The 26,809-nt window shown below is 55.8% G+C and overlaps 1 protein-coding gene and 1 pseudogene across 1 annotated transcript; both read right to left on the bottom strand.

Annotated features, from left to right (window-relative positions):
* Nucleotides 1-2,085: 2,085 nt before the first annotated feature.
* Nucleotides 2,086-26,709, bottom strand: LOC115334453 (annotated as a pseudogene).
* On the bottom strand, nucleotides 8,583-12,266 carry LOC115334416 (protocadherin gamma-B5-like). The gene is given in 5 exon segments (XM_041119332.1): nucleotides 8,583-8,916; nucleotides 8,918-9,339; nucleotides 9,342-9,495; nucleotides 9,497-9,796; nucleotides 9,798-12,266. Coding segments are annotated over 5 exon segments (2,505 nt in total). The 5' UTR covers nucleotides 11,115-12,266; the 3' UTR covers nucleotides 8,583-8,604.
* Nucleotides 26,710-26,809: the final 100 nt, after the last annotated feature.

Below are 26,809 nucleotides of genomic sequence, written 5' to 3'. Positions count from 1 at the left end.
TGTACAAAGCCCATGAACCAATAGACAGGGTGGCTATGGCTTGTGCAGCGCGCCTGGCCAGCGAGCGCATGCGCCATAGGCTCCCTATGTTACAATCGAGGGGTGTTTAGGCACCCGCTGGCCACGTGTGCCAAAACCTGTTCCTCTGCAAATATAAATACTGGGATTTTTCCGAAGAGCATCAAGCTGGTGTATGGCGAGGACACCATTGCCTACGTGGGGACGCCCACGTAAAGCTGACACCTACCGATTGCTGGACTGAGCTTGCGGCACAAGATGGCACAAGAATGTACAGATGGTCCATCTTCCTCACAGTCCTCGGGTCAGTATGTTAATTTGCTTTACAAGATACCTTTAGCAAAATGCACATCTGTAGTTAATACATGCATGCTTTTCCCCCTAAAAGTCAGCGTGTGTGTGTTCGCCTTCTCGGGAATCCTTGAAACCACCCTAAAACAAGCATGCAACAGGAAAGCCACCTCTGCAGACAGACAGCATTGAAAGAAACGTTGGGCACAAAGCGTCTCAGAATCCAAGCACTGCAACATGGACAAATGCAAAGAGATCTTTCTGCTAATCCCATATAATTTGATTAAACATAAAAAGTTCTAAAGGCCATGAGTGACACGAGCTCAGTTAAAGACCCAGTCATCAAAGTCTCAGCTCAAAGGCAACATCATCCTTCTTCAACACACAGGCAACTTGGAAGATACGTTACGCTACCACACGATTGCAAAGTTTACATCTATGCTTCATAACCACCATTCCCAGGAAACATCATGCAACAGGAAAGCACACTGATGAACCCACAACTTGGACAGCTGGACTCTGACCAAGGCAATATCCAAAAATGAGACACTTCAGACTCATTTTCAGAACACCAACAATAAACCTGGGAATCACAAACACATGCCATGTCTCCACTAGTATCTCCTCACACATAGCACCCTTGACTCTCCTCAAACCCTTCACAGGTTGCATGGTTGTCCTTGACCTTCATCATTTGCAGATAGACTCCACCCAAAGAAAAGCTGCACAGACAACTTCTCCTTAACAGGGAGAATATTTGACTTCTCAGCATGTCCATGTGACAAACAAGAGCATTTCTTCCAGTAGTATTTTAAGGAAACACTTCTATGAAAGTCTCTCTCTTTACAGCTGTAAACATGAAAGGCACATAGGGGACAGTCAGCCAAATGTAACGCATGTGGTCTTCCACACATTATCACAGACAAAAGCCCACCTCCACAGCATTACAACGAGCAAGTCGGGACATTAAACACACACAGAAGGGAAGGGATGACAACATACTCTTCTAGATTATGGCATAACTCAGGTGTTTCATAGGTTACAAAACCAGGGCTGGCTCCTCCCAAAGCTCCCTTTAGGGCACTTGCCATAAGTATACAATTAAGCTGTTAGTTAGAAACATCACCACAACGTGCAAGCACACAGGAGGAACCTCCCAGGGCTCCCTATGCAGCTGGAACAACGTGTCTGACTTGGGCCAAACTTACTTGGGAAGCCAAAACTCACATTGCATGATACTACAGATGGGCACCGAACAGGGAAAGGAGCAAACCAGATCTCTTGTGTCTGGTTCCACAGCCCCTCACAAACACCTCCCAAGACTCTCGTCTCCAAGCCGTCACAACTTGCCTGGTGTTCGTTGACCCTCATAGTTTGCAAGCACTTGTTATCAGAGGGCCAGAACCCAGACCCTTTGTCCTCGACATGCACCACTACCACGCCACGGACCTCGCCGAGATTTCGCTACATCTCCGTACTGAGAAGGAAGATACATTGCCTGCTCACTAGTCTTCTGGAAAGAAACCTCGGGGCTCTACGAGTAAAAGAGGAGCTGTCCTCCGGCAGAGGCTGGGTCAGTGAACAGCATGTAACACATCAGCGACGTGATAAAAGCAGCAAGCCCCCCTGAGAGGAAACTCCAGCAGGCAACAGCAGCCTCCCGCTTCTCCTGCCTCCCGCAGCAACTGTCACGCTGAGCCGCGATCCCCCGTTCACCTCCCGGGAGCAAGAGGCGCCAGCGCCCCGCGCGTCGCTGAGCGAAGCTCTGCCTTCCCGCTACCTCCACCCCCCGAGGCAGGAGACAGAAGTCGGGGGGAAAGGGCGGAGAAGCAGCGGAGGGAAGCGTCGCGCCGCGCCGCGCCGCGCCGCGGGGAAGGGCTGGTGGGAGGAACTCACCGGGGGAGCGGCGGGGTCCGCGCGGCGGGCGCCGGCAGGGTCCTCCCCGAGCAGCGGCGCGGGCTCGTCGGGCGGCGGCCGGGCCGGGAGGGTGTCGCAGCAGCTGCCGCCCGACAAGCGGAGCTGGCTCTTGCGCGAGTCGGCGGTGAGCGACACCTCGTGCGAGTAGGAGTGCAGGAAGGCGCGGACGCCGTCGATGCCCACGAAGTGCGAGGCCGGGACGCCGCGCAAGGCGCCGCTGCCCGCCGCCAGCAGCTGCGAGCGGCGCCAGCGCCGCAGGCGCAGCGCCAGCAGCAGCAGCAGGAAGGCGAGGAAGAGGCAGGACACGGCCGCCACGGCCACCACCAGCCACCGCGTCAGGCTGCCGGCCGGCTCGCCCGGCGCCGCCGCCGCCGCGCTGCCCAGCTCCGACAGCAGCTCGGCCACGCTCTCGGCCAGCACCACCGTCAGCGTGGCCGTGGCCGACAGCGCCGGCCGCCCGTGGTCCTTCACCACCACCACCAGGCTCTGCCGCGCCGCGTCGCGGGCCAGCGGGAAGCGCGCCGTCCGCACCTCGCCGCTGTGCAGCCCCACGCGGAACAGCCCCGGCTCCGTCGCCTTGGCCAGCTCGTACGACAGCCACGCGTTCTGCCCCGCGTCCGCGTCCACCGCCACCACCTTGGCCACCAGCGCCCCGGGCTCCGCCGAGCGCGGCGCCAGCTCCACGCCCGCCCAGCCCGCGCCGGCGCCGGCGCCGGCGGCGGGTACAGCACCTGCGGCGCGTTGTCGTTCTCGTCCACGATCACGAGCCGCACCGACACGTTGCTGCTCAGCGCCGGCGCGCCGCCGTCCTCCGCCCGCACCCACAGCCCCACCTCGCGCACCTCCTCGTAGTCGAAGGAGCGCAGCGCGTACAGCGCGCCCGTCTCCGCCTGCACCGACACGTAGGACGAGAGCGGCGCGCCCCGCACCCGCCCCTCCGACAGCCGGTACCGCACGCGCGCGTTCTGCCCCCAGTCCGCGTCCGCCGCCCGCACCGTCAGCACCAGCGCGCCCGCCGCGTTGTTCTCGGGCAGCCGGGCGCTGTAGCGCGCCTCCGCGAACACCGGCGCGTTGTCGTTCACGTCCAGCACCCGCAGCGCCAGCACCGCGCTGCTCCACAGCGCCGGCGACCCGCCGTCCGCCGCCCGCACCGTCACGTTGTACTCCGCCACCTCCTCCCGGTCCAGCTCCCTCGCCGTCACCACGCTGTAGTAGCTGCCCTGCGAGCTCCGCAGCCGGAACGGGACGCCCCCGTCCAGCGAGCACCGCACCTCGCCGTTCGCCCCCGAGTCCCGGTCCTGCACGTGCAGCAGGGCCACCACCTTCCCCGGCGGCGCGTCCTCCGAGATCGCGCTCAGCGACGACCGCACCGAAATCTCGGGCGCGTTGTCGTTCACGTCTAGTCACCGTGATCGCGACTATTGGCCGTGTCGAAAGGCCCCTCCCGCCGTCTCGTCTGCCTGCACCTCCAGTTCGTGCGACTCGCCTTCCTCGAAGTCCAGGCTCCGCACAGTGTGATGGCTCCCGTCTCGGCGTCCAGCTGGAAAATCTCCGATGCCAGGTCAGTCGTTTCCTTCAACGGGAAGTATTTCACGCTGCCCGTAGATGCCCTCGTCGGCGTCGGTGGCCGTGACGGTGACGAGGGTGGAGCCCACGGGCACGTCCTCCGGCACACGCAGCGTGTACTCCGCCTGGCTGAAACGGGCGCGTTGGTCGTTCGCGTCCAGCACCTGCCACGCGGATCCGCGCCGTTGCCCGTCCGCCGCCGGCTCTCCGCCGTCGCTCGCCCTCAGCACCAGCTCGTGAAACGCCGCCTCCCTCCCGGTCCAGCGCCTTCGCCAGCACCAGCTCGGGACGCTGATCCCCCGCCGGGGGCCCGCCTGCACGGCCAGCGAGAAGTGCTCGTCGCCGCTCAGCTCGTAGCTCTGCAGCGAATTCCGTCCCGAGTCCGGGTCGTGGAGCCTGGCCAGGGGAAACCGCGACCCCGGGGCTGTTCGTCTCGCTCATTCTCTCCTCCAGCTCGAGTTCCTGGAAGCTGGGCGCGTTGTCGTTAATGTCCGTGATTTCCACTTCGATTTCGAAAAACTTCATTTCCCCCTCCACTATCACCTCACAGCGCAGCACGCATTTCTCCACCAGCCGGCACAGCTGCTCTCTGTCTATCCTCTCCGCCGTCACCAAATGTCCCCGTCTTGCCGTGCAGAGCGAAATACTGCGTCCTCCCCTCAGATACAACGCGGACGCCGCGGTCGCGGAGCGCCGGCAGCTCCAGCCCCAGGTCCTTGGCCACGTCGCCCACGAACGAGCCCTTCGGCATCTCCTCGGGAACCGAGTAGCGCAGCTGCCCCCACGCCGCCTCCCACGCCGCCACCAGGAACGCACCACAGCAGGGCTCGCTCCCGCCGGCCCCAGCGCCTCCCCGCCGCGCACATCGCCGCCGCGGCCCCGCCGGACCCGCACCGCCGCCGCAACGCTCCTCGCAGACGCTCCGGCTCGGGGCTCCGCTTCCCTCTAAGGCTCGGCCCCGCTCGCCGCTCCCGGCCGCTGCCGCCGGCCCCTCCGCCTCGCTGCAGCACGGCTCCGCACCGCGGGGACGCTCGCAGACCGCCCGGCCGCCGAGCCAGCCAGCCATCCAGCCAGCGAGCGAGCCGGGCCGCAGCGGGCGGGGCTGCCGGCAAGCGCTCCGGCCTTCCTCTCGCTCCTCCTCGGTCAACAGCGGCGCCCGCAGCCTCCTCCGGCACTGCAGGCACCGAGCGCTGCCCGAGCGCTGCCCGCCCTGCCTTTCCCGCGGGCAGCGGGCGGGGGACGGCACCGTCGCCACGGGGACAGCGGGGCCCGTCCCGCGGTCATCTCCTGCGCTGGCTTTTCGCCAGCCCTTCTCTCCTTCGACCCTCGAGGCGATCACGACCAGGAGGAAGGCAGGGGCCTCCCGCGGCCGCGCTGCTTCAACCCGCACGGGAAAAATCACTTGCTAACGCCGAGACGTGCCAGGTAAAATAATGTCTCTTCGTCTCACATGCAGGTGATTACGAGCCTCATCCCATTAGTCCGGAAGCACAATCTCCAACACAAATTTTGGTAGCAGTCATGCCTGAATGAATGACGGTGCAAGGAGAGCAAGAGGAAACAGGCTCTGAAATACAAAACCGGGATATCAGACACACAAGCCTCCGCCCCTCCGCTGAACTAGAGGTAGGAACCCAAGCGGCAGGGACTTTGCTTTAAAGACCCTCCGTTCCTCAAGGAACACGCTTGGAATTAACTACGCCACCACCACTGACTGAGATTAGGCATTTAAAGGGCTGAAGCAGGCACATGGGAGCCACTTGGGAAGAAAGAGGACTTTTAGGCTCGCAAGGAACCCCAATTCAATATGGAGAAGAAAATAGAGAAACTTTTGCAGGCAGTTCTTCAAGCCCAAGGAATTTCCAATAACACATTAGTAAGCCCTTCAGAGTGGGAATAGGTGAATTGTAAAGGGAAGTTCGAAAAGCGGATGAAGTGGCAAAAGCAGCAGCTCTCAAAGTGTCCAACAGTTGAAGGAGCCTTAATTCCAGTACCGTCGTTTATCACTGCATAATATACTGAGAGAGAAGATCATTGCCAGAACAATTAGATTGTTCTAAGAATGATCAGGGATGGTGGATGACACCTTTAAAGCACACTGCTACTGCTACTTTCTGAAAGATGATGGAAATTCTACCTTAAAGGGTTGCATCGAGAAACACATTCAAGAACAAATGCACTGGTATTGACTGCCAAAAAGATAGCTTAGAGGATCAAAAATGCAAAATCTGACAGACATAATAGTTAAAAGGTGTGCTATTTGTTGTGCTAAATCATCCAAAAAAGTACCAAGAGGGTTACAGGAGAGTTGTGAAACAAGGAATACTCCTGGGGAATACTGGCAAATACAGTTTATGTCACTACAAGTGTTAATTCATACAATATTTATTGATGATAGGTAGATACCTTTTTTGGTTGGCCAGAGCCATTTCCATGCCGTCCAAGAAGGCTTGAGAAATCACTAAGGCCTTATCAAAAGAAATTCTCCCTAGGTTTGATATTCCAGAAGGTATGGTCTTCTGACATAGGACCCCATTTCATGGTAGAATCGTAGAGGGAATTTCTAAGGTTTTGGGGTATTAAGGAATTTATTGCCCCTTGGAATCCACAGTCCAGGGGTAAAGTAATCTTGTAGAAATATAAGAGCGGCAATGGAGACAGGGTGCTTGAATAAAATCCCGCACGAGTTTGGATTCTCGCTGACTGGATGGCTACAGAGTTTACTACAGAACCTAATCATTTTGGTTATTACGGTGATTTTTTGTTTGTATATTGTTTGGGATGTCTCAAGAGTTTCATATGAGACAGGCATCTCAACCATATGTATTAGTGATAAGAGATATAAAGTGAGACGTGTTAAAATCTATTGACACTTCACAAGTCTGAGAGGGTGGAAACTGTTATCAATATATGCATAATATGATTGAAATAACCAGGGAACTGCTAAAGTCCTGGGTAAGCTCCCATCGGTTAATATTTAAAAAAAGGAAACAAAAACTATACACTAGTCCATTAAGGTTTAGTAACTAACTATCAGACAATGCGGCTTCGTGTTTATGTCAGAAAAGGTAATGGATTGTGGTCTGGTCAATAAACCTCGAAGAACCACCTGTAACTGCCAAGACAGACTAACAAGTACGTAAGATGCAATTCCTACAGGGGGACATCGCGACCACCGACTCTTTGACCACCTACCCCCGATGAGACCACCTACTCAAAGAAGACCATGAAGGAAGAAGACCGAGTCTGCGCACTAATTTACATGACAGGCGAAGAAGAAAGAACCAATCGTTAAGGGAAATAATAATGAATATGTATCACTTAATTAGATAAACGTGGGGAGTTTTGAGACAAAGGTGTGCTGTCTTGAGACAGGCACCCGTTCATGCGCATCCATGAAATTAATTTAAAAATACCTCGACTTTGTGTGGTATTGCCTTGCAGGCCGGGAAAACGAACGCCGTTTGTGGGACAAACAATAAGGAACACGCTTGAAATTAACTACACCACGACAATCGGCTGAGATTAGACATTTAAAGGCCCAAGAAGGTGGGGTCAATCAACTGAGAATCTAAACCCGTACCACAATCTCTAACAAGAATTTTTGTAGCCGTCCTGCTTGAATGACTGCTGCAAGGAGAGCAAAAGAAAACAGGCTCTGAAATTCAAAACGTGATATTGGGACACACACCCCACTCCCCCCAGAGAAATAAGCATATCGGGCTCATGAACCCCACGCTTCAGGAACTTTCCTTGAAATACTCCCGTTCACACGGCCCATTCTGTGAGTGGAGGGTGATTGCAGCCATACGACACCTCTGCGTTGCTCCCAATTTTTCTTCTGCACCTATTTTCCCGCTAGTCGTCAAGTCCCGACGGTTGTTTTAGAACGGGATGAGAGCAATGGAGTGCTTCAGTGAAGTCACTGAGCTAATGGCTACATCATTAAACTGTTGGAAGACCTACAGAGGCAGCTAATACCGAAAAAGGAAAGTTTAACGGACTTGAATGGGTGATTTCCCATTAGGCCACATAAATTAAGGGTCTGCATGCTTCATAGGCATTTACACCTAAACAATTAATTCGATAACGTGAAGGAATCGGCTAGGAAGGGGCGGTGACGACCAGAAAGAAATGACACGCCTCCCGTGGTTGTGTTATTTCTACCGCGGGGATAAGTCTTTTTGTTACGGTGATACAATGTAGCATAAAGTTCTCTTAATATTCCGTGCAGAGCATTGCCAGTCTTGGCCGTCAGTTCAAAAGCACAATCTCCACACCACTTGCACAGCAATTAGCAGCAGTCGTGCTTGCACGACTTTCCCTCACCCTTTCCGCAGATCAAAAGTGTGTCACACTGGAACGCCACCAGCCACATTATTTCCCTAACCCCCAGCCACAGCACAAGGCAGCAATGAAGATCCCCCCTCATAAGGAGTCTTCCTCAGGGACGGCCCTCTACTCTCCACTTCGTTGCTTTTCGGCTGCACATCGGAGGCCGCTCGCAATCAGCCTCCGTTTCGCCCCACTTTGTTTTTTGTAGGTTGTTTTGTTTTGTTTTGTTTTTTTACGGCCATACACGGTACGGACCGTGCTTACACTTAGGACTTGCTGCTCCACTCGAGAGTAACTCAGCAGCAGGCAGCGATGCACATGCCCCCTCTGTTCGGGCTCTATCACAAAAAGAAAACAACTAGCACATCGCACAGCCTTAGCGTTGGAACCTTTCCTTCGTTCGTGGAAAGGGAGAGCGTCAGCAGGCCCCCCAAGCGGCCCAAAGCAAAGCAAGAGCCCACTCCCCTCGGCGTGAGCTTAGGAAAGGCGCAGAGGCAAGGACTGCGCGGGCTTACAGACCTGCGGGGCCTCGGCGTCCGCGGGCGGCTCTCCCGCGCCGGCGCTGCTGGTCGGGCTCCGCTTCCCGCAGGGCTCCGCGCCGAGAAGCTCCTCCGCGGCCAGGCTGGGCGGCGGCGGCGGCAGCCAAGCGCCCTCGGCGACGGCGCGGCCCGGCGCCACGCACAGGTTGTAGGAGTAGGGCAAGGTGCCCTCGCAGAAGTCGGCCGGGAAGGCGGCGCCGGCCACGGAGAAGCGCTGCGCGCCCAGGCAGCGCAGGACGGCGGGCGGGCCCGGCCCGGCGCACCCGCGCCAGCACGGCCAGCGCCACGCTCAGCAGGAAGAGGGCGGAGAGGAGCGCCAGCGCCAGCACCAGGTAGAACTGCAGCTCCGCCGGCGAGTCGGCGCCCGCCGCCCGCTCGCTCAGCTCCGGCAGCGCCTCCTGCAAGCTCTCGGCCAGCACCACGTGCAGCGTGGCCGTGGCCGACAGCGCCGGCTGCCCGTGGTCCTTCACCACGGCCACCAGCCGCTGCTTCGCCGCGTCCCTCTCCGACACGGCCCGCGCCGTCCGCACCTCGCCGCTGTGCAGCCCCACGCGGAACAGCGCCGGCTCCGGCGCCTGCACCAGCTCGTACGACAGCCACGCGTTGCGCCCCGCGTCCGCGTCCACCGCCACCACCTTGGCCACCAGGTACCCGGCCTCGGCCGACCGCGGCAACCACCTCGAACGGGGCCGCGGCCGGGGCCGCCCCCGCCCCCGCGCCCCGCCCCCGCGCCCGCGCCCGCCGCCGGCCACAGCACCCGCGGCGCGTTGTCGTTGCGGTCCAGCACGAAGACGCGCACCGTCGCCGTCGAGCTCCGCGCCGGCGCCCCCGCCGTCCTGCGCCCGCACCGCCACCGCGAACTCGCGGCACTGCTCGTAGTCGAAGGAGCGCTGCGCGTACACCGCGCCGCTCCGCGCCTCCACCGACACGTACGGCGCCGCGCCCGCGCTGCCGCCCGCCAGCCAGTAGCTGACGCGCCCGTTGGCGCCCGCGTCCGCGTCCCGCGCGCGCACGCGCAGCACCGGCGCGCCCGCCGCGTTGTTCTCCGCCACGTAGGCGCTGTAGGCGGCCTCCTCGAACACCGGCGCGTTGTCGTTCACGTCCGACACCTCCAGCACCAGCGCCGCGCGGGCTGGAGAGCGCCGGGCTGCCCCGGTCCCTGGCCACCACCGCCACCCGGTGCTCGGGCGCCTGCTCCCGGTCCAGCGCGCTCGCCGTCACCACCTTGTACGAGCCGCCCGACGACGCCACGATCGACAGCGGCGCCTCGCCCGACAGCTCGCACGACACCTGCCCGTTCTCCCCGGAGTCCCGGTCCCGCACTTTCACCAGGGCCACCACCGTGCCGGCCGGCGCGTCCTCGGGCACCGGGCTCGACACCGACGTCAGTGTCACCTCGGGCGCGTTGTCGTTCACGTCCAGCACCTCCACCTCCACTTCGCAGTGCGCCACCAGACCGCCCCCGTCCCTCGCCTCCACCAGCAGCGTGTAGCCTCGCGTGTCCTCGAAGTCCAGCGCCTCCTGCAGCGTGATCGTCCCGCTCTCCGCGTCCACCACGAATTTCTGGAGCACCTTGGCCGGCATTTTCCCAAAGCCGTAGGTGATGCGGGCGTTGGTGCCGGCGTCGGCGTCGGAGGCGGAGACGTTCAGCACCAACGAGCCCGGCGGCGCGTCTTCCCTCAGGCTGGCGCGGTAGCGGTCCTGCGCGAACACGGGTGGGTTGTCGTTGGCGTCGGTGACGTTGATGCAGAGCTGGGCGGTGCCGCTCCGGGGCGGCTCGCCGCCGTCCAGCGCCGTCAGCACCAGCCGCAGGCTCTGCTCGCTCTCCCGGTCCAGCGCGCGCCGCAGCACCAGCTCCGCGAACTTGCTGCCGTCCTGGCTCTCCTTCACCTCCACCGCGAAGTACCCGTTGGCCTCCAGCTCGTAGCCCTGCAGCGAGTTGCTGCCCACGTCTGCGTCCTCGGCCGTGCCCAAGGCAAACCGGGTGCCGGGAAAAGTCAACTCGTTGATCTCCAGCTGGAAACTGTCTTGCAGGAAGCGCGGGGCGTTGTCGTTGATGTCCTGGATGGCCACCTCGACGTGGAAAACGTTGAGCGGGTTCTGCACCAGCGCCTCGAAGCTGACGAAGCAGGACGCCGCCTCGCCGCACATCTCCTCCCGGTCCAGCCTCTCGCTCACGTAGAGGTTCCCGGTCTCCCCGCTCACGCCGAAGTACTGCTTCTCGGCGCTGAGCCGCAGCTGGCGTGCCGGCAGGTCGGCCGGGCTCAGCCCCAGGTCCCGCGCCAGCGGCCCCACCAGCGAGCCTCTGCCCAGCTCCTCGGGGATGGCGTAGCGGACCCGCTCCGGCGCCGCCCGGCAGCACAAGCCCAGCAGCAAAGCGGGCAGCAGCACTCGCCCGGCTGCTCGCCGCCGGCTCTGCCTCTGCCTCTGCCTCTGCCTGCCCGCCATTGTGGGCAGCGCTCGCCGCGCTCCTCCCTCCTGCCGCTGCCCTGCCTCCCTTCCAGCCACTCTCCGCAGCGAGCGCAGGGCCCGCCGGAGGGCAGCGATCTCGGCGCCGGCTCGGACGCCGCTGCTCCCCGCGCCGCGCCGCCTCTCGCCTCTGCTGCCCGTGCCGCTGCCGCTCTGGCCGGCGCCGTGCGAGCGAGCAGCCTGCGGGGGCAGGACGCTGCGGCGGCTGCGGCTGCGGCTGCGGCTCCGGCTGCGGCTCCAGCGCCGCTCCGCCTCGGCCAACAGCGGCACCCGGAGGCGCCGCGACGCCACCGCAGCCGGCTGACGGCCGCGCTCGCTCCCGGCGGCCCGGGCTTTCGAGCTGTACGCATCAAGCTTGGCGGTCTCTCTTTTAATACAAAAGGACACTCAGAGGCACTGACGGAATGCTTAGCAGGAACCCTAGCCATTATAATACAACCGTCGTCTCCTACTCAAGAAGGAGTTTGAGGCCGCAGTAGACTTTTAAAGTAGTGATACACCCTGCCATTTACCTTTACGTCTTCTGGCGTGCGTTGGTATGAAAACTAAGAAGGAAATATCTGTGACAGAGCAATAAAGAAGTTTCATCATGCATGTTTTCAGCCCTTCCTGATGTTTCTTCTCCCTGCCCACGTGTGCCTCGGAAGCCCACGCAAAAAGGGTGAATTTCATTTTACTCTGAAATGCTCAGGTTTGATTCTGATTTAGAACAACAGTTAACACTGATGGAGAGATGTGAAGCCTAAAGGTCGTGGACCTGAACTCAGACCAATGTCACTGTACATGCCTGGCAGAGAAGAACAAAGCACAGAACTGTGTAGGCTTTTTGCCCTGTGCACATTCTGACGCTGACTCCTCTTCCACCCAGAAAAACCTTCAGTGCTCTTGCTGGAAACGCCAAACTCCAAGGCCTGCCATAAGGCTCGATTTTGCATTTTTCTCTCTATGTGATTTTGGGAGCTTCTAGGCAAAAGTCCCACCATCTGGCCAGCCCATGCAGGGACTGCCTGATCAGCTGAAAGCTTGTCAACGATTTCTGGTGATTAATATACAAACCCAAAACCTCCACCTGACCTCATTGGGGCAGGTACTTCAGTGCTGTGATTTGCAGTTGCTCTGCCACAAGTCGCTAAGGCCTCAAGGTGTAAGCTAGGCAAGTTGCAGTGATTTAGAAGGGCTGCTAGGTCTCTCTTGCCTGTACTGCATGGCATGACTTTACTAGGCGCAACATGTTCCTTTAATCAGAACAACAAAACTCAGCAGCACTTAATTAAACCAAAGCAGCCAAAACAAGTACCTCTCACTAAGCAAGATGGGGCAGGTTATTTGCTACTGTGACACATCCAGGCCTGTGCAGGCTAGGAAATCACACAGAGGGATACGTAGCCTTGTAGTCCTCAGAGACATAAGAACAAGGCACAGGCAGGTGGGATTGGCCAGCAGTACTCTACACCAGTCTGTACCACCTTCCTGAGTAGCCAGCTTGCCAGAGGGGGATCAGAGGTGACTGCTGCTATGCAGTAATGCTCATTGGTCTTCATTAGTGCTCGTTATCCACTTGGAGTAAGCGATGGGTAAGGGGTTGTGCAAGTGTTTTCCATGAGTTCCTTCTTGCAAAGCAGAGGCTCAACTCTCTCAGCCATTTCTGATTCTTAATAAACAAAACCAAACACTCTGACTTGCTCCACTGAGATAAGTATTTGACTACTGGAATGTACAGAGGCTTGGCCACAACTCTGCCTTGAAAATTCATCTCCCAGAGCACCTGGAAGTGACTGAGGTCTGAACCCACAAGCAAAGCCCTAAAGTCTTACTTTGGACTACATAGTAGGGGGGGTCGCATTTGGAAATCCGTCTGTCCTTGTGACTTTTTTCTACTGTGTAAATGCTTTATCAAAGTCTTTATCTAGGTGTAAGAGCATATGAGAGACTCAGTTTTAACTTCTGTTTCATTTTCCTCACACAAAAAAGTCTTGTCTTCACGTGGTTCTCCAGGGAAGTCAGCGTTTGCTGCAAAACAACACTCACAGTTCCAACTGCAAAAGAACAATCCACAAGTGCTAAACGATGACCTTCCAGGAAACAAAGCCTGAAGGCAGATCAAAGGATGGGAAAATGTAATTACCACTTTGATGAAAGTCTCCATCAAAACGTTACAGGGAGAAATACATGGATAGAGGAGGTTTCACACAGGAATTACAAGATGTTCTAGCCATATGTCCTGAGTTCAGCGCGGATAGAGTTAATTTTCACAGGATCCTGGGAGGGGTCACAGCCAGGACAGCTGACCTGAACTAGCTAGGAGCTATTCCATACCATGTGACATCATGCTCAGTATATAAATGGGGAGCAGGCTGGGTGGGGGGCTCTTGGCTTTCAGTGGGGGAGCGTCGGGGTCCGGGTGGTGAGCAGTTGCACTGTGCATCACTCGTTTTGTATATTCTTTTATTAGTACTGTTGTTGTTGTTGTAACTTCTCATTTTGTGTTGTCCCAGTCAATTGTCCTTGTGTCAGCCCACGAGGTTCCTTTTTTTTTTCTTTTCTCCTTTCTGATTCTCCTCCCCATCCCACCGGAGGGGAGTGGGGAGGAGTGAGCAAGTGGCTGTGTGGTCCTTTGTTAGCGACTGGGCTGAAACCACAACACCATGTATATATGAACAATGATATATCATTGTTCTCAATTCTCTCCAACCCCACGCAACTTGCAGGTTAGCTTCTGACCCTCATAACTGGCACACACATGTCATGAGAGGTTAATGGATCACGATCATACCAAGAAAGGACATACATTTGTCTGCTCACCACCATTCTCAGAAGAAACATAAGTATTCAAAAGCACACGAGAGTTAACATGGCCAAACTAAAAGACAAGCGGTCCTCCAACAGAGACTGGGTCATCAAACTCTTCGCTTAGAAGGAATCTCTTCTCTTTTATCACACACACTCTTCCACAGAGATGCAACTTCTTCAAAGGTCATGTTTACATCTATTCACCCGTAACAAAACCAGAACACAAATGTACCTCCCTTACATCTCCTGCCTTCCACACCAGCTGTAACATGAGCAAGAGACTGTGTGGCTTGTCCGGCTCATAGTTCACAAACGAGTATCACCATGTCTAGTGCACACAGGCGACTCATGGGGGGTTACAAAAGTGACCCAGCCTTGGGTTGCCTTGAGGCCCTGTCTCTCTGCAGAGTCAACTCACGGGGAGCTGTGTAGACAGCTTAGTCCTGGGTTGTCTGATAAACCCTAAACTACACAGGGCGGTGACTGTGCCATTCAAAGAACCAAAACCTGAACTGAGCCTTGAAATCCCTTAAGAAATAGTATGCCCTGAGTCTCAGTCCAACCACTACTCAGTTGCCTGAGGAAGCAAGGCAAAAACCCCCCAAACCTGGAGGGTTTCAGCTTCAGTTTCAAATGACAACCTTGTGTATTCAAACAGTCACAGACCAACAAAGGAAAGATAAGGGAAAACTCCACTCAGATATACATAATCCATTTAGGCATATACCATAATCCGCTCAGACATAGTCATACACACCATTCCACAAGTCAGGGGATAAAAACTCTGAGATTCAGGTTGGAAATGGGGGAGTCACTTCTCCAACTATACAGTTGGCTTGTGAAGGAAACCCTTTCCCCCTTGATGGCGATGCCGGTCAAGGTAACTTCCCTGGGATTGAAAGCCCTTACCTGGAGGAGTAGTGAATATTGTTTATGCTTTAAGTTTGTAAACACGTGTGTGCCTGTGGTTGTCTGTGAATTGCTTGTGGTTGTAATAATGTACAACTCTTGCCTTAAAAAATTGCAATAGTGCATTCCTCCATTGCATCTGTAAAAACTGCAATACTGACGTGTTAAGTCTGTAAGTAAAGTTCAAATAAATCATTTGCTTGAACCTTGCAATTAAGTCTGTGAGTGAAGTTCAAGTCGTTTGCTTGAACCTTGCAGTTAAGTCTGTGAGCAAAGTTCCAGTCGTTTGCTTGAACCTTGCAGTTAAGTCCTTTTCCGTCACAGAGACACTAACACATAAGAAGATATGCCACTACTTATAACTAAACCTACATACATAGAACACCAGGGGGCAGGGAGGGGGGAAGAAAAGGCAAAAAAACCCAGTCAGGCAATGCAGGGAAGCATTAAAAGTACTGTCAGATAAAATTCACCAGGCAGATGTCTTAGTCTTCACTGTGGGCATGGAAATTCATCCCCCAGAGCACCTGGGAGCCATTGCGTTCTCAAGCTGCACGTTCAGCCCTAAAGTCTTACTCTGGACTACAGAGTAGGGGGGGGTCCTTTTATGAAAAACTCATCAGCTCTCATCATTTCTTCTACTCTGTGGCCTGCTCATCTCCCACAAGTCTGAAGCCGTAAGTGGAAACACCTAATCACAGGCCCCTTTCTCAAGCTAAGTCTTCTGAGAAAGTATAGCAGATTCTCTTTTAGCTTCTGCTTTCTTTTTCTCATACATAAAATTCTGCCTTCCAGTGGCTGAGGGCTTGCCAGGGGAAGTAAGGATTTGCTGCAGAACAACACTCCGAGTCTCCAAAGATAAAGAACTATCCAGAAATGGGGCAAAATGAACCATGACCTTCCAGGAAACAAAGGCATGAAAGACAGTGTAATTACAAGTATCAAGAAAGTCTACATCGCAGATGTTACACAGAGATGCAGATGGATGAAGGAGGTTTCACACAGGATCTACCCATGCATCATGGTTCTGCAGGGAGAGTTATTGTACAAACGCTTTATTGCTGGAGGACTGTCATTGCCTTTCAGGACAGGCGAACCAGGATCACCGCGTGAATGGCACAGGCCTTGGCACCAGGCATGAAATCAAACCATTGCTCAGCCAAAGCCACATAGACCCACCAATTTTCCTGCTTGGGAGCCAGCCTGCTGGCTCTGCAGTCACAGCCTTTATTTGTACCATGGAAAACATCCAAGGTTTGGCCATGGATCAGCCACAGGCAAAAGAGCACCTCAGTCAGCGACACTGTAGAGAAACAGAAGTCTATCCAAGTCTTTGTCTTGGCAGCTCTAAACCTTCAAGGTATGGATGGAAACTTCAAGGTATGGATGGATGAAAGCCTGTATTTATGACATAGCAATTACAGCTCTCCAGGGAAATGCTTTTCTACCCTCAGCTGTACATCAACATCTCCCTTCACCCTCACCTCGATAGGCAAGGAAGGGGCTACCTCCAAGGATGGAATAAACAGTGAGAAATAGCTGCAGCAAGAACACAGAGAAATCATGCCTGGAGAAAATGAATCCATCCCACTAATGCTACCGTTTATGCAGCAGCCTTCCTCCAAAGGATGGGAGGGCAGACAGTGAGACTCCTTTCTTTCTTTACGCAGAACAAACTCTCATTTCTCTATTCATGGAACTGCACGCTCATTTCCTTTCGGACTTCCATTATCAAACCAACAATAACCATCAGCTATGTGTCCAATGCTATCAATGGGGTCCAAGTGCATCCCAATGGGAAAAAGCATTGAGAAAGGAAAAGAAGCTCTGCAACACAAAGCTGACCATGCTGCAGAGTCTGTTATGCAGAGTCAGGCAATTTCACTAGAAATCAAAAGGTTTCAGGGATACCCGTTTTAGTTTCTACCATTTCAGTCAGCACAAATGGAGTCAACTTGCTGCTCTGAATGGACGGTGGTTACACTGTTCCTTCTTTCATTCCTTCCTAGAGACACAGATCAGCACTTCCCATCCACGCTAACCAGGGAAATGCAGGGGAAAGAGGACAGAGGTTCAGAAAGGCTCGTCGAAAACAGTGAGACAGCGCGGACTTATAGACATGTGGCCCCTCAGTGTCCATGGGCAGCTCTTCTGCACTGGCACTGGTGCTCGGGCTCCACTTCCCACAGCTGTCCCCGCCAAAAATGTCCTCTGTTACCGGGAGGACCATCTTCATTCTAAAGGCACAGTTATTGTCCTGTCCTGACTTCAGCTGGGAGAGATTTAATATTCTTTCTAGTAGCTGATAACAGTGTTACGGTTTGGATTCAGTATGAGAAGAATATTGATAACACACTGATGTTTTCAGTGGTTGCTACGTAGTGTTTAGACCAAGTCAAGGATTTTTCAGCTTCTCATGCCCAGCCAGCAAGAAGGCTGGCAGGGTACAAGAAGCTGGGAGGAGACACACAGCCAGGACAGCTGACCCAAACTGGCCAAAGGCGTATTCACTACTATGTGACATCATGCCTAATATATAACCTGGGGGGAGTGGGGCTGGGGAGGGGATTGCTGCTTGGGAACTAACTGGGCATGGGACGGTGAGTGGTGAGCAATTGCACTGTGCATCACTTGGTTTGTATATTCCAATCCTTTTATTAGTATTGCCATTTTGTTATTGGTACTGTTATCATTATTAGTTTATTCCTTTCTGTTCTATTAAACTGTTCTTATCTCAACCCAGGAGATTTTCTCTTTTTTTCCTCGATTCCCTCCCCCATCCCACTGGGTGGGGGGGAAGTGAGCGAGTGGCTGCGTGGTGCTTAGTTGCTGGCTGGGGTTAAACCACGACATGCGCAAACACTTCATTATTGTTGGAGGACTACCATGACCTTTCAGGACAGGGAAACCAGGATCACAGCATGGATGGCACAGGCCTTGGCACCAGGCATGAAATCAAACCATTGCCCAGACAAAGCCACACTGACCCACCTATTTTCCGGGTTCAAAGACAGCCTCTCACCCTCCTTGCTCTGCATTCACAGTCTGTAGTTGAACCATGGATAATATCCAACTTTTGGCTGTATGCTGGCCACAGGTAAAAGCGCATTTCATTCAGCAACATTTTAGGGAAACAGAAGTATATCAAAGTCTTTGTGTTGTGTATTGGGTTTGCATGGCCAGGTTTTGGTAGCAGGGGGGCTACAGGGGTGGCTTCTGTGAGAAGATGCCAGAAGCTTCCCTCATGTATGACAGAGCCAGTTCCAGCTGGCTCCAAGATGGGCCCACCGCTGGCCAAACTGAGCCAATCAGCAGCAGTGGTAACACCTCTGTGTTAACATATTTAAGAAGAGTTAAAACCTGCTGCGCAACAGCAGCTGGGAGGGAGGAGTGAGAATATGTGAGAGAAACAATGATGCAGGCACCAAGGTCAGTGAAGAAGGAGGTGCTCCAGGTGCTGGACCAGAGATTCCCCTGCAGCCCGTGGTGAAGACCATGGTGATGCAGGTTGTCCCCCTGCAGCACATGGAGGTCCATGGTGGAGCAGATATCCACCCTGCAGCCCCTGGAGGACCCCACGCTGGAGCGGGTGGATGTGCCCCGTAAGAGGCTGTGAGCCTGTGGAGAGCCCATGCTGGAGCAGGCTCTTGGAAAAACATGGGGCCCCATGGAGAGGATTGCACTCTGGACCAGGTCTTCTGGCAGCGAAGGAACTGTGACCCTTGCAGGCGACATACTCTGGAGCAGTCCATTCATGAAGGACTGCACCCCATGGAAAGGACCCATGCTGGAGCAGTTTATGAAGATCTGCAGCTTGTGGGAAGGACTTGGTTGGAGAAGTTTGTAAAGGACTGTCTCCCATGGGTGGGACCCCACGCTGGAGCAGGGGAAGAACGTGAGGAGGAAGGAGTGGCAGAGGCAAACCATGATGAACTGACCACAACCCCCATTCCCCATTCCCTGTCCCCCTGCACCTCTCAGTGGGAGGAGGTCGAGAAACTGGCAGTGAAGTAGAGCTTGGGAAGAAGGGAGGAGTGGGGGGAAGGTGTTTTTAAGTTTGTTCTTGTTTCTCATTATCCTACTCTGACTTTAACTGGCAATACATAAAATTAATTTCCCCAAGTCAAGATGGGTTTGCCTGTGACAGTAATTGCTGAGTGATCTCTCCCTGTCCTTATCTCAACCCATGAGCCTTTTGTCATATTTTCTCTCTGTAGTCCAACTTCAGACCTGCACAAAGAAACAAAGCAGGAATGGCAAGCCTACACAAGTGAAGAAATCATAGATTAACATTTCAGATAACGTCAACTGTAGTAGGTACACAGAAAAGGTAACTAGCTGCTAACAAGTCCACAGGAGGCTCACACAGGAGCTCACACACAAAAACATAGCCACAGTTCCTCAACGTAATTTCTTTGGATGATGGCACAGCCCTTGGCACCAGGCATGAAATCAAACCATTGCTCAGCCAAAGCCACAGTGACCCACCTGTTTTCCTGGCTGGGAAACCCCAGCCTCCCACCCTCCTTGCTCTCCATTCACAGCCTTTAGTGGCACCACGGACAATATCCACTGTTTTGGCCACATGGCGACCACAGGCAAAAGAGCATTTCATTCAGTGACATTGTAGGGAAACAGAAGTGTGCCAACGTCTTTGTCTTGGCAGCTGAACACCTTCAAGGTATGGTTGGAAACTGCTTCCTCAGCCTAACAATTATAAGAGATCTTTTCATGTTTTGAGGGTTACCAGTCACAAGGAGGCCTAGCTTCATACCTGGACAACAAGCAAGGCAAGAATGGGAAACCTACACAAGTGAAGGAATCATAGCTTAACATTTCAGCTTATGTCAACTGTAGTGGGTACACAAGAAGGCTATCTAGTTGGGGAAAAGTCCACAGGAGGCTCACACAGGAGCTCACACCAAAGAGCATAGCCACAGTTCCTCAAAGTAATTCCTTTGCACAATAAAAAGGGGGAAATGCATGGAACCACAACTGTGGGGTCATCTAACAACTAGGACAAACTGAACTTTTACACCACCTTTCCATCTTTTACACATTTCAAATTATACCACAGCAAACTTTTTCACCTGCTCTGGAGTGGAACAGACAGAATTTTTCAGTGTGCTCAAATATTACGCAACAGGAAACCTACCTCTGCAGACAGACACCATTGAAAGAAAAGTTGCACGTGCAAATTCTCCTTACTGAGAACAAGGATGACAACATGGGCACATGCAAAGAGATTTCTCTGCTCATCGCACTGATGTCAGATTTAGAAAATTGTGGTTTAGATTAGAAAATCCTGTTCTAAATCACGTTAGTTAATAATTTTCAACTTCAAACAATTTTCATAATACCTACAGAAGTAGCCAAGGTCATTCTGACCCTTTCTGTTCTTTCCTGATTGATGAGACGTCCCTCTTGGCAGGAAAACAAACCATTGACCAGGCACAGAGCGACTTAGTGGTCAAAGTGAGGAGGGAATACCTCCCCAAACAACCACCAAAGACCACCCGACACCCCTGCGCATGCGGAGAAGGCCTTTGATGTGTCGTGGTTATGCAATGCTCTGCATATGGGTTACATAGCCTGAATATGTATTAGGTAGGAGTAGTTTAATAACTTATATGCAATAGTTATTGTATAAAAGAGACACACCTGATGAATCTGGTGTGCCTGGATTGTGGAAAGTCCACTGAGCTCCCAGGCCCCAACAAAAAGCAATAGATCTCCTGGGTGTGTCAGATTGGTCTATTGCACAGCGGGTAACAAATCTGCTTTTAGGACAACAACACTACTTTGAAGAAATGTAAAATGTTCTCCAGGGGAAAAGAGACATGCACCTCTGATAAAGACCCAGTTGTCAAAGTATCAGCTCAAAGACACCATCATCCTACTTCAGCACACCAGACAACTGGGAAGGGACATGACTCTCAAATCTGAACATAAAGTGTACGTCTGTGCACAGTAACTGCCATTCCCAGGAAACATCATGCAAAAGCACACTGATGAGCCCACAACTTGGACAGCTGGAGCTGTCAGTCTTTTAACCTTTCAGTGTTTTAAGGATTACTAGCCAAAGTGAGGCCCAGCTTCAGACCTGGACAAAGAAAAAGGCATTAATGGGAACCCTACAGGAGTGGAAGAATCGTAGCTTCACATTTCAGATTGTGTCAGCTGTAGTAGGTACACAGAAAAGGTAACCACCTGCTAACAAGTACACAGGAGGCTCACACAGCAGCTCACACCATAGACCATAGCCGTATTCCCACGAATACTTTCTTTGGGTGATAAAAAAGGGGAAAGACTTGGAACCACAACTGTGGGCCTCATCTAACAACTAGGACAAACTTTTAAACCTACTCTTTAGCCGTTTCACACTATACCACAGCAAAGTCTTCCAGCTGCCCTGTCTCTGTACAGGCAGAACTGCAACCTGCCCAAAGAGCATTGTATATGGATGGGTTAAAAGATGGGATTTTGGTCCGTGGATGAACACTGGGGGAGAGGTAGATAGCTGAGGAAAATGCAGTCAGCACAGAAAATGGATGGTTTGTTGCCGGTTGCTTGGAATGCTGACCACGGAGATAAGAGAGCTGATTAATACTGGGGGAGGACGGGCAGCAGGCTGTTGCACAGCACAGCTGTGTGCATGATTGGCGCATGACTGCGGGATGATGACAATATGCCGCATGTACAAAGCCCATGAACCAATAGACAGGGTGGCTATGGCTTGTGCAGCGCGCCTGGCCAGCGAGCGCATGCGCCATAGGCTCCCTATGTTACAATCGAGGGGTGTTTAGGCACCCGCTGGCCACGTGTGCCAAAACCCGTTCTTCTGCAAATGTATAAATACTGGGATTTTTCCGAAGAGCATCGGGCTGGTGTATGGCGAGGACACCATTGCCTACGTGGGGACGCCCACGTAAAGCTGACACCTACCGATTGCTGGACTGAGCTTGCGGCACAAGATGGCACAAGAATGTACAGATGGTCCAACTTCCTCACAGTCCTCGGGTCAGTATCTTAATTTGCTTTACAAGATACCTTTAGCATAATGCACATCTGTAGTTAATAAATGCATGCTTTTCCCCCTAAAAGTCAGCGTGTCTGTGTTCGCCTTCTCGGGAATCCTCGACACCACCCTAAAACAAGCATGCAACAGGAAAGCCACCTCTGCAGACAGACAGCATTGAAAGAAACGTTGGGCACACGGCGTCTCAGAATCCAAGCATTGCAACATGGACAAATGCAAAGAGATCTTTCTGCTCATCCCATATAATTTGATTAAACATAAAAAGTTCTAAAGGCCATGAGTGGACACGAGCTCAGTTAAAGACCCAGTCATCAAAGTCTCAGCTCAAAGGCAACATCATCCTTCTTCAACACACAGGCAACTTGGAAGATACGTTACGCTACCACACGATTGCAAAGTTTACATCTATGCTTCATAACCACCATTCCCAGGAAACATCATGCAACAGGAAAGCACACTGATGAACCCACAACTTGGACAGCTGGACTCCAAGCAAGGCAATATCCAAAAATGAGACACCTTCAGACTCATTTTCAGAACACCAACAATAAACCCTGGGAATCAACAAAACACATGCCATGTCTCCACCAGTACCTCCTCACACATAGCACCCTCTCGAGACTCTCCTCAAACCCTTCACAGGTTGCATGGTTGTCCTTGACCTTCATCATTTGCAGATAGACTCCACCCAAAGAAAAGCTGCACAGACAACTTCTCCTTACCAGGGAGAATATTTGACTTCTCAACATGTGCATGTGACAAGCAAGAGCATTTCTTCCAGTAGTATTTTAAGGAAACACTTCTATGAAAGTCTCTCTCTCTTTACAGCTGTAAACATGAAAGGCACATAGGGGACAGTCAGCCAAATGTAACGCATGTGGTCTTCCACACATTATCACAGACAAAAGCCCACCTCCACAGCATTACAACGAGCAAGTCGGGACATTAAACACACGCAGAAGCGAAGGGATGACAACATACTCTTCTAGATTATGGCATAACTCAGGTGTTTCATAGGTTACAAAACCAGGGCTGGCTCCTCCCAAAGCTCCCTTTAGGGCACTTGCCATAAGTATACAATTAAGCTGTTAGTTAGAAACATCACCACAACGTGCAAGCACACAGGAGGAACCTCCCAGGCCTCCCTATGCAGCTGGAACAATGTGTCTGACTTGGGCCAAACTTACTTGGGAAGCCAAAACTCACATTGCATGATACTACAGATGGGCACCGAACAGGGAAAGGAGCAAACCAGATCTCTTGTGTCTGGTTCCACAGCCCCTCACAAACACCTCCCAAGACTCTCGTCTCCAAGCCGTCACAACTTGCCTGGTGTTCGTTGACCCTCATAGTTTGCAAGCACTTGTCATCAAAGGGCCAGACCCCAGACCCTTTGTCCTCGACATGCACCACTACCACACCACAGACCTCGCCGAGATTTCGCTACATCTCCGTACTGAGAAGGAAGATACGTTGCCTGCTCACTAGTCTTCTGGAAAGAAACCTCGGGGCTCTACGAGTAAAAGAGGAGCTGTCCTCCGGGAGAGGCTGGGTCAGTGAACAGCATGTAACACATCAGCGACGTGATAAAAGCAGCAAGCCCCCCTGAGAGGAAACTCCAGCAGGCAACAGCAGCCTCCCGCTTCTCCTGCCTCCCGCAGCAACTGTCACGCTGAGCCGCGATCCCCCGTTCACCTCCCGGGAGCAAGAGGCGCCAGCGCCCCGCGCGTCGCTGAGCGAAGCTTTGCCTTCCCGCTACCTCCACCCCCCGAGGCAGGAGACAGAAGTCGGGGGGAAAGGGCGGAGAAGCAGCGGAGGGAAGCGTCGCGCCGCGCCGCGCCGCGGGGAAGGGCTGGTGGGAGGAACTCACCGGGGTAGCGGCAGGGTCCTCCCCGAGCAGCGGCGCGGGCTCGTCGGGCGGCGGCCGGGCCGGGAGGGTGTCGCAGCAGCTGCCGCCCGACAAGCGGAGCTGGCTCTTGCGCGAGTCGGCGGTGAGCGACACCTCGTGCGAGTAGGAGTGCAGGAAGGCGCGGACGCCGTCGATGCCCACGAAGTGCGAGGCCGGGACGCCGCGCAAGGCGCCGCTGCCCGCCGCCAGCAGCTGCGAGCGGCGCCAGCGCCGCAGGCGCAGCGCCAGCAGCAGCAGCAGGAAGGCGAGGAAGAGGCAGGACACGGCCGCCACGGCCACCACCAGCCACCGCGTCAGGCTGCCGGCCGGCTCGCCCGGCGCCGCCGCCGCCGCGCTGCCCAGCTCCGACAGCAGCTCGGCCACGCTCTCGGCCAGCACCACCGTCAGCGTGGCCGTGGCCGACAGCGCCGGCCGCCCGTGGTCCTTCACCACCACCACCAGGCTCTGCCGCGCCGCGTCGCGGGCCAGCGGGAAGCGCGCCGTCCGCACCTCGCCGCTGTGCAGCCCCACGCGGAACAGCCCCGGCTCCGTCGCCTTGGCCAGCTCGTACGACAGCCACGCGTTCTGCCCCGCGTCCGCGTCCACCGCCACCACCTTGGCCACCAGCGCCCCGGGCTCCGCCGAGCGCGGCGCCAGCTCCACGCCCGCCCAGCCCGCGCCCGGCGCCGGCGCCGGCGGCGGGTACAGCACCTGCGGCGCGTTGTCGTTCTCGTCCACGATCACGAGCCGCACCGACACGTTGCTGCTCAGCGCCGGCGCGCCGCCGTCCTCCGCCCGCACCCACAGCCCCACCTCGCGCACCTCCTCGTAGTCGAAGGAGCGCAGCGCGTACAGCGCGCCCGTCTCCGCCTGCACCGACACGTAGGACGAGAGCGGCGCGCCCCGCACCCGCCCCTCCGACAGCCGGTACCGCACGCGCGCGTTCTGCCCCCAGTCCGCGTCCGCCGCCCGCACCGTCAGCACCAGCGCGCCCGCCGCGTTGTTCTCGGGCAGCCGGGCGCTGTAGCGCGCCTCCGCGAACACCGGCGCGTTGTCGTTCACGTCCAGCACCCGCAGCGCCAGCACCGCGCTGCTCCACAGCGCCGGCGACCCGCCGTCCGCCGCCCGCACCGTCACGTTGTACTCCACCACCTCCTCCCGGTCCAGCTCCCTCGCCGTCACCACGCTGTAGTAGCTGCCCTGCGAGCTCCGCAGCCGGAACGGGACGCCCCCGTCCAGCGAGCACCGCACCTCGCCGTTCGCCCCCGAGTCCCGGTCCTGCACGTGCAGCAGGGCCACCACCGTCCCCGGCGGCGCGTCCTCCGAGATCGCGCTCAGCGACGACCGCACCGAAATCTCGGGCGCGTTGTCGTTCACGTCAGTCACCGTGATCGCGACTTTGGCCGTGTCGAAAAGCTCTCCTCCGTCTCGTGCCTGCACCTCCAGTTCGTGCGACTTGCCTTCCTCGAAGTCCAGGCTCCGCACCAGTGTGATGGCTCCCGTCTCGGCGTCCAGCTGGAAAATCTCCGATGCCAGGTCAGTCGCTTTCTTCAGGGAATACTTCACGTGCCCGTAGATGCCCTCGTCGGCGTCGGTGGCCGTGACGGTGACGAGGGTGGAGCCCACGGGCACGTCCTCCGGCACACGCAGCGTGTACTCCGCCTGGCTGAACACGGGCGCGTTGTCGTTCGCGTCCAGCACCGCCACGCGGATCCGCGCCGTGCCCGTCCGCGCCGGCTCTCCGCCGTCGCTCGCCCTCAGCACCAGCTCGTGAAACGCCGCCTCCTCCCGGTCCAGCGCCTTCGCCAGCACCAGCTCGGGACGCTGATCCCCGCCGGGGCCCGCCTGCACGGCCAGCGAGAAGTGCTCATCGCCGCTCAGCTCGTAGCTCTGCAGCGAATTCCGTCCCGAGTCCGGGTCGTGGGCCCTGGCCAGGGGAAACCGCGACCCCGGGGCTGTCGTCTCGCTCATTCTCTCCTCAAGCTCGAGTTCCTTGAAGCTGGGCGCGTTGTCGTTAATGTCCGTGATTTCCACTTCGATTTCGAAAAACTTCATTTCCCCCTCCACTATCACCTCACAGCGCAGCACGCATTTCTCCACCAGCCGGCACAGCTGCTCTCTGTCTATCCTCTCCGCCGTCACCAAATGCCCCGTCTTGCCGTGCAGAGCGAAATACTGCGTCCTCCCCTCAGATACAACGCGGACGCCGCGGTCGCGGAGCGCCGGCAGCTCCAGCCCCAGGTCCTTGGCCACGTCGCCCACGAACGAGCCCTTCGGCATCTCCTCGGGAACCGAGTAGCGCAGCTGCCCCCACGCCGCCTCCCACGCCGCCACCAGGACGCACCACAGCAGGGCTCGCTCCCGCCGGCCCCAGCGCCTCCCCGCCGCGCACATCGCCGCCGCGGCCCCGCCGGACCCGCACCGCCGCCGCACGCTCCTCGCAGACGCTCCGGCTCGGGCTCCGCTTCCCTCTAAGGCTCGGCCCCGGCTCGCCGCTCCCGGCCGCTGCCGCCGGCCCCTCCGCCTCGCTGCAGCACGGCTCCGCACCGCGGGGACGCTCGCAGACCGCCCGGCCGCCGAGCCAGCCAGCCAGCCAGCCAGCGAGCGAGCCGGGCCGCAGCGGGCGGGGCTGCCGGCAGCGCTCCGGCCTTCCTCTCGCTCCTCCTCGGTCAACAGCGGCGCCCGCAGCCTCCTCCCGGCACTGCAGGCACCGAGCGCTGCCGAGCGCTGCCCGCCCTGCCTTTCCCGCGGGCAGCGGGCGGGGACGGCACCGTCGCCACGGGGACAGCGGGGCCCGTCCCGCGGTCATCTCCTGCGCTGGCTTTTCGCCAGCCCTTCTCTCCTTCGACCCTCGAGGCGATCACGACCAGGAGGAAGGCAGGGGCCTCCCGCGGCCGCGCTGCTTCAACCGCACGGGAAAAATCACTTGCTAACGCCGAGACGTGCCAAGTAAAATGATGTCTCCTCGTCTCACATGCAGGTGATTACGAGCCTCATCCCATATAGCCCGAAAGCACAATCTCCAACACTAATATGTGTAACAGTCAT

Source organism: Aquila chrysaetos, chromosome 22, assembly GCF_900496995.4.
Source record: "Aquila chrysaetos chrysaetos chromosome 22, bAquChr1.4, whole genome shotgun sequence".
Classification (NCBI taxonomy): Eukaryota; Metazoa; Chordata; class Aves; order Accipitriformes; family Accipitridae; genus Aquila; species Aquila chrysaetos.
This window is presented reverse-complemented; position numbering and strand designations above follow the sequence as displayed.